General features: G+C 32.6%; 1 protein-coding gene across 2 annotated transcripts; it reads left to right on the top strand.

Annotated features, from left to right (window-relative positions):
* The first annotated feature begins 7,041 nt into the window (after positions 1 to 7,041).
* Positions 7,042 to 11,215, top strand: LOC125216232 (putative protein S-acyltransferase 7). 2 transcript variants are annotated; one of them, XM_089069111.1, is made up of 6 exons: positions 7,042 to 7,199; positions 7,290 to 7,404; positions 8,158 to 8,340; positions 9,449 to 9,739; positions 10,179 to 10,412; positions 10,504 to 11,215. In XM_089069111.1, exons 2-6 carry the CDS (start codon positions 7,306 to 7,308, stop codon positions 11,023 to 11,025), a joined length of 1,329 nt encoding a protein of 442 aa, XP_088925237.1. In that variant the 5' UTR covers positions 7,042 to 7,199; positions 7,290 to 7,305; the 3' UTR covers positions 11,026 to 11,215. The 2 variants fall into 2 exon arrangements, with proteins under 2 accessions (XP_088925237.1, XP_088925236.1); XM_089069110.1 differs by having other exon boundaries at positions 7,055 to 7,199; positions 7,286 to 7,404.
* Positions 11,216 to 12,585: the final 1,370 nt, after the last annotated feature.

The following is a 12,585-nucleotide window of genomic DNA, read 5'->3' as shown; positions in this document are numbered from 1 at the left end:
AAACAAACAATAAAAGACAGAAATTATAGACAAGCATTGGTAATATGCCCTAGCCCAATGGATTACTAAACCCAATGGGAAATGATTTATCTCCCTACCCTTGGTGAAGCTTTCTTTAGTGAGTCAGTACTACAACCTAGCCCAATGGATTGTTAAACCCCAATGGTATGGATCCAACGTGCTGCAAGATATCAACCTATTTCTTACGTACATTATTATACCATTTTCGTACATTATTAAACGGTTACGTACATCAAAAACAACAATAAAAACATAAATTATAAGCAAGCGTTGGTAATATGCCTAGCCCAATGGATTACTAAACCCAATGGGAAAAGATTTATCTTCCTGCCCTTGGTGAAGGTTTCTTTAGTGAGTCGGTACTACAACCTAGCCCAATGGATTGCTAAACCCAAATGGTATGAATTCAACGTGCTGCAAAACATTTAACTACTTTTTTACTCACATTTTTATATCATTTTCGTACATTATTATACCGATTACGTACATTATTATACCATATTCGACACAGTCAAGCTAATGACGAAAATATTCTTAATTTAAACAATATTTGTGTATAAAGATGCTGCAAAATCAATAGGATAATCAACTAAAATATTTATAATTAAGAAAGGAAAACAAATCAATGCAAAATAACTAATAAATCATGGTAGGCGTGAATTATGCAAAGAGAATAACTACTCAAAATGTCAACTTACTTTTCTACCCTTTTCGCCTTCTTTTAATGTTTAAATTAATTCCATGTGACACAAATATAGACCATTAGATGACAAGAATCAATGGATTAGATTAGTTTTCCATTTTAACAGCTTTTTATACATTAATCTGAATACACCCCTATATATATATATATATATATATATATATATATATATATATAGGGTAGTGATAAAATGCAAACCCATATATTGTACAAACTCCAAACTTTTTCAACACAATATCAACATAATGTCAACAAAGTATAAAATTTCAAGATTCTGATATCAACACAATATCAATACAATGTCAACACAATTTCAACACAACATCAACCGTTGACATTGTGTTGACATTTTTTGTTGCTATTATTTCATGATCTGTTGATATTTTCTAATGGTCCAGATCATAGTTTGGAGTTTGTACAATATTTAGAGTTTGCATTTGATCACGTCCCTATATATATATATATATATATATATATATATGTTGGGGCATGTTAGGGTGCCACCACCCCTTAAAATAACACCATACCACCATTTCTAGCCAATCATTTGTACACGTGGACGAATAATAAGTTGCCACGTGGCAAAAAAAAAAAAAAAAACCAAAAAAGACGGGCAGCAATATGCTGGCCTTTAAACAGCAATTTTTCTTGAACAGCATAGATTGCTGTCTAACGTGTTGGATATTGCTGTGTAGCGTTTATAATATTGCTGTATAAGCATTGTCACGTTGTCATTTTAAGGGTGGTTGTCATTTTAACACAAACCTATATATGTTTGCATAATTTCTTCTTCCAAGAATGATGATATTTCATTTGTCTATGGTGTCCTAAATCTCTTGGCTCGAGGTCTTTCGGTCAAAACTCACCTTTGGTTATCGAATGAAAAATAAATATTTATTTTTCTAAATTCTTGCGTGTAATTTCACAATAGATATTAATTTAATAAATCATAGATTACTTAAATATACATGATTGAATTTCTTTATATATCTCTAAATGAGATTTCTGAAAATTAAAATTTAATTACAATTAATGGATATATTGTACAAAATATATGATGTCATAAATTTCGCCATTTCAGGTGATGAATAGGAATACTTGAAACAAATTTTATAATAAAATTACAATATTTAATTAAAATATAAAAGTAAAGTTTTAAAATAAGAAAATGAATCAAAGTTACCTTCTATACAACTATTTTGTTTTTTTTTTCAAATACACTTTGATTATAAATACGTACTAATATTTGGAATAGTAACGAAGTCTATGATTTTTTATTGCATAATTAATTTCCGGATGATGAATAGGAATGAATAAATATTTGATTTTATAATATTTTACCATATTTGATTTCACAATATTGAACTACACAATATTTTGTAATAATTAATTTCGAATGATGAACTTGACTATATGTATATATAATTAATAAAGACGATTGCATGTATATATAATATAAGTAAATAAGTAATAAAAATGATTAAATGTAAGCATAATTAATTTATCAGTGTTATTATCAAATGAAAATATGAAATAAACGGTCATTCGTATTCAATTATTTTATTATTAATCATCTTTAAAATTCTAAATTATAAAATTGACTACATGTGTATATACTTAATTTCTTAATGTTATCATCCAGTGAAATAATAATAGTCATCCACATCAAATTAATTTTTTATTTCTAAATAATTATTTTAATTCTCTGTTATGAAAATAACTACATGCATACAATTAATTTCTTAGTGTTATCATCTGACGATCCAAGTATTTTATTATTAATTCATCTCTAAAATTCCAAGTTATAAAAACGACTGCATGTGTGCATATGCTTAAGTTCTAAACGTTATCATTGAATGGAATATTAGTAGTCATTCATTCAATTAATTTTTCATTACAAAATAATTCTGAAAATTCTAAATTACAAAAATGCATTGATGTATAAATAATTTCTTATTATCATCCAATGAAATAATCATATCCATTCACATCCAATTATTTTATTACGTAAATTCATCTTTGTAATTCTAAGTTACAAAAACGTTTGCATCTGCATGTACTTAATTTCTAAACGTTATCATCCAATGGAATATTAATAGTCATTCATATCCAATTATTTTTTATTAGTAAATAATTCTTAAAATTTTTAAGTTATAAAAACGACTACATGTGTATATACTTAATTTCTAAACGTTATCGTCCAATGAAATATTAGTAGTTTTTCCAATTATTTTTATTACTAAATAATTCTTACAATTCTAAGTTATAAACACAACTACATATAAATATTCTTAATTTCTAAACATTATCATCCAATGGAATGATAATAGTCATTCACATCTAATTAATTTTTTTATTTCTCATTCTTAAAATATTGTTATAAAACGACTACATACATATGTAATTAAATTTCTTAATGCTACTATCCAATGAAATAATTATAATAGATATTCACATCCAATTAATTTTTATTACTAAATAATTATTAATATTCCAATTATAAAAATGAGTACATGCATATATAATTAACTTTTTAAAGTCATAAATCCAATGAAATAATAATACTAGTCATTCACATCTAATTAACTTTTTATTACTAAATAATTATTAAAATTCCAAGTTATAAAAACGACTATATGCATATATAGTGTTATCATCCAACAAAATATGCAATAAAAATATTCGTTCTCATCCAATTATTTTTTATTAATTCATCTTTTGAGATTCTATGTTATAAAAACAACTGCATGTGTATATATTTAATTTCTAAACATTATCATCCAATTGAATACTAGAAGTCATTCACATCCAATTGTTTTCATTGCTAAATAATTCTTATAATTCTAAGTTATAAAAACGACTGTACATGTATAAACTTTATTTCTAAATATTATCATCCAATGGAATAATAATAGTCATTCACATCTAATTAAATTTTTAATTATTAAATCATTCTTGAAATTCTAAGTTATAAAAACGACATGCCTATAATTACTTTCTTCATTTTATCATCCAATGAAATAATAATAATAATAGTTATCTATATCCAATTAATAATAATAATAATAACAATAATAATAATAATAATAATTCACTTTCAATTTCTTAATTTCTTAATGTTATTCATCCAAACAGATACGTTCTTGTATTATCTCATTTTTGTAAATCTTCTCGTCATGTGAGTTGTGTGTATATTAGTACAAAATATAATTGACGTGAATATATCATCTTCATATTATTTTTTCGGAATTGAAATTCATCCTCGGGGCATTGTTCGACTCATTCGTACATAATATTTCGTCTTCATCGTTGGATTCAAATATATTAGTACAAAATATAATTGATGTTAGCAATGAATATTATATTACTCAAATTTTTGAGGATTCAACCACTTTCTTAATAAACTTAAAAGTTCTAAATAATCTTATATATATATATATATATATATATATATATCTATATATATATATATATATATATATATATTTTTATGTTTATGGTACTTCTAGATAGGGATGTCAATCGGGTCAGCCTACCGGGTTTCGGGCCAACCCTATTCGGGTTGCGGGTCAATCGGGTGCGGGCTAATCGGGTTGTGATTTTCTTCGGGTTATAAAAGTTCAACCCTAACCCTAGAAGCTCGGGTTTCGGGCTAGCCCAGCGGGTTAATCGGGTTGCTATCGATAAAATTAACATGCGATCAATCAAATAAATAATGGTGAAAATTAGTTATATTTATAAAATGTAAAATGTTTTATTATGATATATTTGAGATATATGCTTAAACTCAAACATAAACAACATCATATACTAATATTTGAGATTTATGCAAAACAAAACATAAACATCAAGAAAAACATGTTTTAGAAATTTAAATATATTTTTTTAGTGAATTTGAAGTTTCTAATTAATATATCTATTATTATGTTAATAAAAATTTAATACTTCATTTATATATTTAATATATAAAATTGAAAATTATTTTTTTAGTAATCTATATCATAAAATAATAAATGAAGTGTCAAATTAGAGTCAAACAAATAGAACAATAGAAATTTTATCGGGTTTTCGGGCCAGCCCATCGGATTTTCGGGTCTGGCCCTAACGGGTTGCGGGCTAATATGGTGTGGGCTAATCGGGCTGTAATTTTATCGGGCTAGAAATTTTCAGCCCTAACCCTGTAAATTTGGCGGGCTATTCGGGCCGGCCCACGGATTGCGGGCTACATTGACATCTCTACTTCTAGATACATTATTAAGTTGATTTGTTTATGATATGCATAAAACACAATTTGAAATTTGAAATTTAGATTGGCTCCATTTGTAATTTCCCTAAATAATGCGCCAGAATTTAATTATATTACATCAATGTAATTTGACCAAAATTTAATTATACCATAATACCATATGCAATCAATGTAATTTGAGAGTGATATGACTTTACAAATATAATAAAAAGGGTAATGTAGTAAGGAAATAATAGTTGATAAAAAAAATCGGTTTAAATAAAAATCGGTTCAAAATTCAAGGATATTTTGTATATACAATGTTTGTTAATTTATCTTTGCCCTTAAAATAATTGATTTTGAAAAGTCTAAATAGAACATTATTATTGATGCTACGGTTAAACTCCCATGCAAGTATAATTAAATTCCCATCAACAGTAGAAGAAAAGTTAAATTAATGTGAGATCAAAGAAATGATTAATGAGTCCATCATAATAAATGTGTATATATATCTAATCAATTACCAATTGTCAAAATGTTCTATACGAATATAATAGATGATATAAAAAGGTTCGACAGTACTCCTTCCATTTTTTTTTGTAACGGTCTTTAGTTATTGTTGACAAGAAGTCACCTACAATTAAGAGATTGACCAGAATTTAGAATTGATCGAGCTACTATGTACTCCTTGATTGAAGCTAACTAATATGTGATGCCATATCTCGCCTATTAAAGGCCGTATAAACCAGCTTCATGAATCAGTTCAATATAGAGAAACCTGGAGTATGTCTCAATTCAATACAGGGAAGCATATTTCTCAATCCTTTTATCATGGTGTCAGAGCAGGAAAAAAATATTAGGCTCAGAAAAAATTCATCATAGCCTACCCATATACCAATTCCAAACTTTACGGGAGGTACTACCGATTATGGTCGCGGTTCATGAGATTCTTACCTCGTGTATGACCTGTAATGTCGGTTTTGATACATCTACGATCCAGGGAAAGACTATCAAATCTGTCTTTTTCCTTGCCTCCCTATTTCGGTGGGGCTAGATTTCATGTGATATGGGAGTAGACCCCCTACTCCCAATTTCAATTTTTACGACCCGTGACCATAACTGGTAATTCTCCCCGTTAAGTTTGAATGCCATTGTGACATGTCCTCAATCTGCTCGAGGACTCGGTATTTGGTTTTGTATCATCTGACATCTTTTCTGTGGGAATTTGGTTACTTGTTTGATCTATGCGTTTTGGTCGAGAATTGGTAATTGGGAAGGCTATGATGAATTTTTTCTGAGCCTGATGTTTTTCTGCTCTGATGCCCATGATAAAATGATTGATAATTATGTTTCTAGGTATTGAATTGATTCCCGAAACAAGTTTGCATGGCCTATAGTAGTCATGATATTCTAATTCTTAAAAACATAATTTCTCGATCCTTTTAGTAGTAGTATCATTTATGAAATCATATAAATAAAGTTTTCCATATGTAGCCTTTTTAATAATTCATAATAAATATAAGTATAGTATTTATTTTAAAATAGAGAAAGTAGTAAATTTTTTCATCCATCTCAAAAGTGACTACAATTTTTTTTATCTCCAATTATTTTGGCAAAAAGAATTTACGTACTTAACCTTCCATTCCCGCCGTATATTTTTCCTTCCTTCTCTCTTTCTCACTTATACAGTATAACAGGAAACGATCTATATTTATTACTAGTAGTAGTAATCTTCATTAAGAGCCAGAGTTATGGTAATTAAAGTAAACAATGATCTAGTGTTAGATGGTAGTTGATAGGGAAAAACACTTAAATTTCAAACAAAATTAAAAAATTCCATCCAAAGTCAGAGTTTGGGACCTTGCATGCATTGAATTCGATGCTCTATAAATCAAGAAATTCATTCCTCAAACTCAAAAACATTTCATCAAATCAAATGCAAACGACCTTTTTACCGATTATTTTTTGTGAGAATTGCGATGGAATTTGGAAGAAATGATTATGGCACTAGTTCCCATGGGCCCCACTCTCCCAATAAGCAAGCGCCACGTCAGCTCGGCGTTCCTGTAAAGCTTTGCACACGCAAAAAGGGGTGAGGAAAAAGAAAAAGGAAAAGCGGCAAAACACTCCAAGTGGAGTAAAAGAAACAGGAAATATCAATTCCCATTTCCCCAAACACGGCCTTTCCATTCTCGCCGGGACTCCGACTCTGCTGGGATTGCTGCTCAGTTCAGTGTTCAACTGTTTCTGGTGATAATTATTGTTGACAATTTTGTTTTGGGGGCTAGGATTTATGCTACATATTTGAACTTGAGAGTGGGAATTTTGAAATCAAGGCAGGAAACTGCGCTACAAAATGTATGTGGTTCCTCCCCCAAAGGGGTCCGACAGGGTAGGCGGATCCGAAACCGGGTCGGATGAGGTCCGGATATATCAGGCTTGGAAAGGCAGTAATGTGAGTTTTAATTATTTTCTTTTTCATGAATAATTTTTCGTTTGTTATGGGATTGTTCGCTTTAATCTACTTTTTTTATGCTGATTTGAGCTCTGAGTGATTTTTGTGCCAATGGAGAGAAGAGGAAGCTATAAAATAGGGATGAAGGGATCGTTAAATTGAGCAGCTTTTGCTGATTAATATGTTGTTTGTTTGGTTATTTAGGATAATTTTTGTGGTTTTTTGAGGGAGTTGTACTAGACCTAGTAGCTATAGTGATAATGAGGGGATTGGCAATTAGGGAGAGTTTGATTTAGGTGTTAACTGCTCTAGCTCATAGATGATTGATATGCTGCTATATTATCTAACTGCAGCAAGTCTAAGATGTGAAATGACTTGGCTGTATCAATCCGTAATCGTGTTTTTGGATTTGTGAACTTTTATTTAGATGTTATGGAAGTTTCGGTTTCAGGGTTTAAGCTCCATCAAGCATTTTGTAGCTCACAGTGTAAGGCCATTTACTAGAAATTTGAGAATCAGATGCCATATATATTATCTTTGCAACTTCATTCTCTTTAGACCCGTCATTTGTGATTTTATTCGCACCTAACTTTCAGTTCTGGAACTTAATTAGTAACTTGCTAAAACATAAACATATACAGTTGATGACTATGACTCATGACTGTGTGATATGATACCTTGTGACTTTTTATTCTGCAGCGATACTTTGTCTTTGTTGAAGGCTTAATTATGACTTGTTTTTTTTTGGTGCAGAAATTCTTCCTTCAAGGAAGGCTTATTTTTGGGCCGGATGTAAGATCACTGGCTCTCACTATATTCCTGATCGTAGCTCCCATCTCTGTTTTTTGTGTATTTGTCGCTCACAAGCTGATGAGTGATTCTTATGATAACTGGGGAGGATATATTATGGCAATCGCCATTGTTTTGACATCATGTGTATGCCCTCTCTCTCTCTTTCACCCACCCCAAGTAAATATGCCTGCAAAGATTGCTACCATCTCTGAGATTTTCTATCTTAAAAAATATGTATCATTAGGATTATTTCTTATATAGGATCGTCATGGTCAAAGTTAATTCCTTATTTGGGTACACAAACATTGTTTTATGTTGTTGGCCAAAAGGCATTCGGTTCAGAGGAGCACTTGTGAACAGTAAGGTTTGATACTGTTAGCCGATACTGTGTATATTTGTACTTTGTTCCCAAGTTCTTTAAAACCACTGCAGTTTAACTCTGATAATCAGACATATTAGAAAATCTCAAATACTGCAGTAGCCACATTAGTAGTTCTTCCTCTTGATTACATCTAGCTAGTGTCCTAATATAGGAAGTGGTATATAATGGAGTACATTTCTTTTGCACTGTTTTACATGAACAGTGAATACTCTGCTGGTATGAAAATTTCATAATGTTAATTGATTACCCGGTTCTCCAATAGATTGTCTAAGCAATAATACATATGGCTTCTCCCAATTCAATCAGGTCACTGTGAGTAGGACTCCATCCATAACAATTCTACTCCCTCCGTCCCAGATTTGGAGTGACATTTTGCCATAAAAGTCCGTCCCACATTTGGAGTAACATTTAGAATTTACCATATTTGCACATAACATTTTACCCCATTATTCACTCAAATTACACCCAAATGCCATTATATACACAAAAATAAACCAAAACATAAATCAAAATCTAAAAGTCAACTCATCTCACTTTCCACCAACTAACTTCATTAATTACACACTCCACCTCTCACTTCATTAATTACACACTCCACCAATTCCTTAAAACTCGTGCCATAACTAATTGTCACTCCAAATGTGGGACGGAGGGAGTACTATTTATTGGAATCATATTGCTGGAATACTATTGTATGAAGTATAAAAATAGTCTGAAAACCACCCGCATAGAATTTTTAATACTCATGTAGAACTACAACGTAGGAAATGTTCTAATTGGATTAATATTGGTTGATGATTTATCATGGTGATTTACTTCTTCAATTAAGCTTTTTATGCCAAAAGTCTCAACACTCTGTTTGATTTTCAGGATTTAATGCTCCTGCTGCTAACTTCTGGAAGAGATCCAGGTATAATTCCTAGAAATGCCCATCCGCCCGAGCCTGAAGCTTGTGATGATAACACTGGAGGCACTCAAACCCCACAACTACGCTTGGCTCGTGTTAAAGAAGTAGAAGTAAATGGCATGACGGTGAAAATTAAGTATTGTGACACATGCATGCTGTATAGACCTCCCCGTTGCTCCCACTGTTCAATATGCAATAACTGTGTCGAACGATTTGACCACCACTGCCCTTGGGTTGGACAGTGCATAGGACTGGTAAGATATGCACACTACTTAAATACAAATACTTTTGCCTTTTGAATTGCTTGGGGGAATAACCTACTTGACTTCACTTAATGATTTGCAATATGTTTTTTGATGATGGTCATAAATCAATAGTTTATCCTTATGGAGGCTACTATGAATCATCTCTATGAATATCCTTTTTTAACATTATTTATTTATGGGATCTGCTTTCATTTTTGTTTTGGACAAGTCTTACCCTATTTGTTCATATCCAACTTGAGTTTGGCTCCTGAATTGCATAAAAATTTTCTTTATGCGATATTTTACCTGTATCTGCTGAATTAAGAACACTAAGCTAGAAGGTTCGTGCAAGTAATCTTTCATTTTGCTAAGCTTTGTGTGAAGTTAACAATGTTCATATCCCATCACAGTAATATATTCTGAAATTTACAATCTTTTTTTTTTGCAGAGAAACTACCGGTTCTTCTTCATGTTTGTCTTCACTACCACCCTACTTTGTGTGTATGTTTTCGGTTTCTGCTGGGTTTACATCAAAAGGATCATGAATCATTACGAGATATCTATATGGCGAGCAATGATCAAAACCCCTGCCTCCATGGCTCTTATTATCTACACATTTATTGCGGTTTGGTTTGTTGGTGGTCTTATGACATTCCATCTCTATCTGATTTGCACAAATCAGGTGAGGAGGGACTGTATATTTTGCTCAAAGTTCACTATTTTCGAGCAGGCTTTAATTACTTTCCTTTTGTCCTTCTATGCTTCTTTTGCAGACTACTTACGAGAATTTTAGATACAGATATGACCGCCGTGCCAATCCCTATAACAAAGGATTACTGCTGAACTTCAAAGAGACATTATGTAATTCCATACCTCCATCGAGGAATAAATTTAGAGCCAAGGTGCCCAGAGAAGTTGCCTTGCCAGTGCGATCTGTGACTGGCGGTTTTAATAGTCCTAACATGGGGAAAGCTGTGGATGACATTGAGATGGGAAGAAAGGGAGTGTGGGGGGATATTGGATCGGTTTTAGATCAACACGAAGGCCAATTTAGCGACAATGACGGCTTAAACTACAAGAGTAGTGGATTAGGTGAAATGTCGCCTGAGATAAGTACAGTAAAGGAGGGTGATGGAGGTCGGGGTGGAATGCATTCGAGTTGGGGCAGGAAGGCAGGAAACTGGGAGAGATCCCCTGAGATCCTTGCTTTGGCTTCTAGAATGGCAGAGTCGAACCGGACTGTTGGGAGTGGGAGTGGCGGTGGCACGACGCTGTCAACAGAGCCCAAACTATGACATTATTGGGACAAACCATTTTACTAATGTTTAATGTTTTGGTATGGTTATGGTGTGAAAATGTTGAGTGTAATGTTTTAAGGTGTAGTTGTGTTTGTTTGCTGGTGTATCTAACTTGGCTTTCTGAGGAGGTACATTCTGTAGGAAAGAATGCTTATGCTATTGTAAGAGTGTCTTCTTATTCTTGAAATTGTATTGCATTCAGCTAGCGTACAAATGGTCTCTCTCTCTCTCTCTCCCTCTCAAGCATCTTTGATTCATGCTTACTAAATTGTTAATAATTCAATTCTGATTTAATTTGTGTTTTAGCTAGAACATTGAGAAAATTTCCATTTACAGCCAATAGTAACAATATTCTTGAGTTTGCTTCCAGTTTTCCGTCGTCGTGTAACAATACTTGTTCCATTATTCAATTGGAGAATGTTAAGATGAATATTTTAGAGTAAAGGCCAAAATTGGTTCTGAACATATGACTATTTTACGTTTTTGGTCTTAAACATTATCTTTTGAATTTTGTGGTCCTGAACATATGAAAATTTGATCATTTTGGTCATCCGTCAACATTTTCGTTAAAAACTAACAGTCAACCGGTTTAATCCCGATTTTGACCACATTAAACTTTTAATTCTGATTTTTACTACCTAATTAATTCTCTAATTTTTTTTATAAACATTCTTTTAAAATTAAAATTAAATATTCTCAATCCTCTTCCTCTTCCTCTTCCCCTCATCATCTGCAGCGAAGGAGACATAGGCCGATAACAGCGAGAGGGAAAGGAGAGAGAGGAGCTGTGATCCGTCTCGATGGAGACGAATATTCATGTCTTTGATGTGTGTGAGGGAGAGAGAAAGTGGGGGAATGACTCAGCTAATGGGGATGCATAGTTTCTCTCTCTAGAAAGCTACTGTGTGTTTGTCCGTCAATTCTACTGGGTTTCCCTTGGCAGCCGAATCCAGCGACGCCGATGGGTTCTGTAAGGACAGAATGCGCGCAGCCAATTGTGAAATTGGAGAGGTTTAAGGAGGGGAGGTGATAGGGGCTCAACCCTCGACCAACAACCACTCCAAGAACACCATGCATACGTGCATGAAGACCACCAAGCAAGAGGACGTGAGGTAAGGAGGAAGAGCCCAGTGCAAGGAAGGAAGGAGAGACCAAAAAGAGACGCACCCAAGCCCACTAAGTTCAAGGATTTCATATTTCACTAAAGATTAGAATGTATCTTTTTTTATTTGCTTTCCTTATTTTCAAATATTGCCTAGGATAAATCTTTATTTTTATTTGCAAATCTTTTCGGATTTTCTTCTTGATTATTTCTCGAATTGTAGAGTCGAATCAAGAAGGGTCCGAACTCTATATAATAGAGTTCATTAGAGAGTCAAAAAAGCATCGAGCAAAGAAATAAAAAGCTTATTCTCGAAACCCTATTCTCTCTTTCCGCCGCTTCCTTTATTTCCTTCCTCAATCTTTACTAAACAGGTGCTCCGATCAGTAGATAGGTCTCTAAGACCTATCAGGAGGGTGCCATGGTATAGCTTAGCGACGAAGCTGCCGTCGCCG

This window comes from Salvia hispanica, chromosome 3 (genome assembly GCF_029641045.1).
Source record: "Salvia hispanica isolate PSC_SH4W2 chromosome 3, Shi_PSC_v1, whole genome shotgun sequence".
Lineage (NCBI taxonomy): Eukaryota > Viridiplantae > Streptophyta > Magnoliopsida > Lamiales > Lamiaceae > Salvia > Salvia hispanica.
The sequence above is the reverse complement of the archived record's forward strand: the minus strand, read 5'-3'. Positions and strand labels throughout refer to the sequence as shown.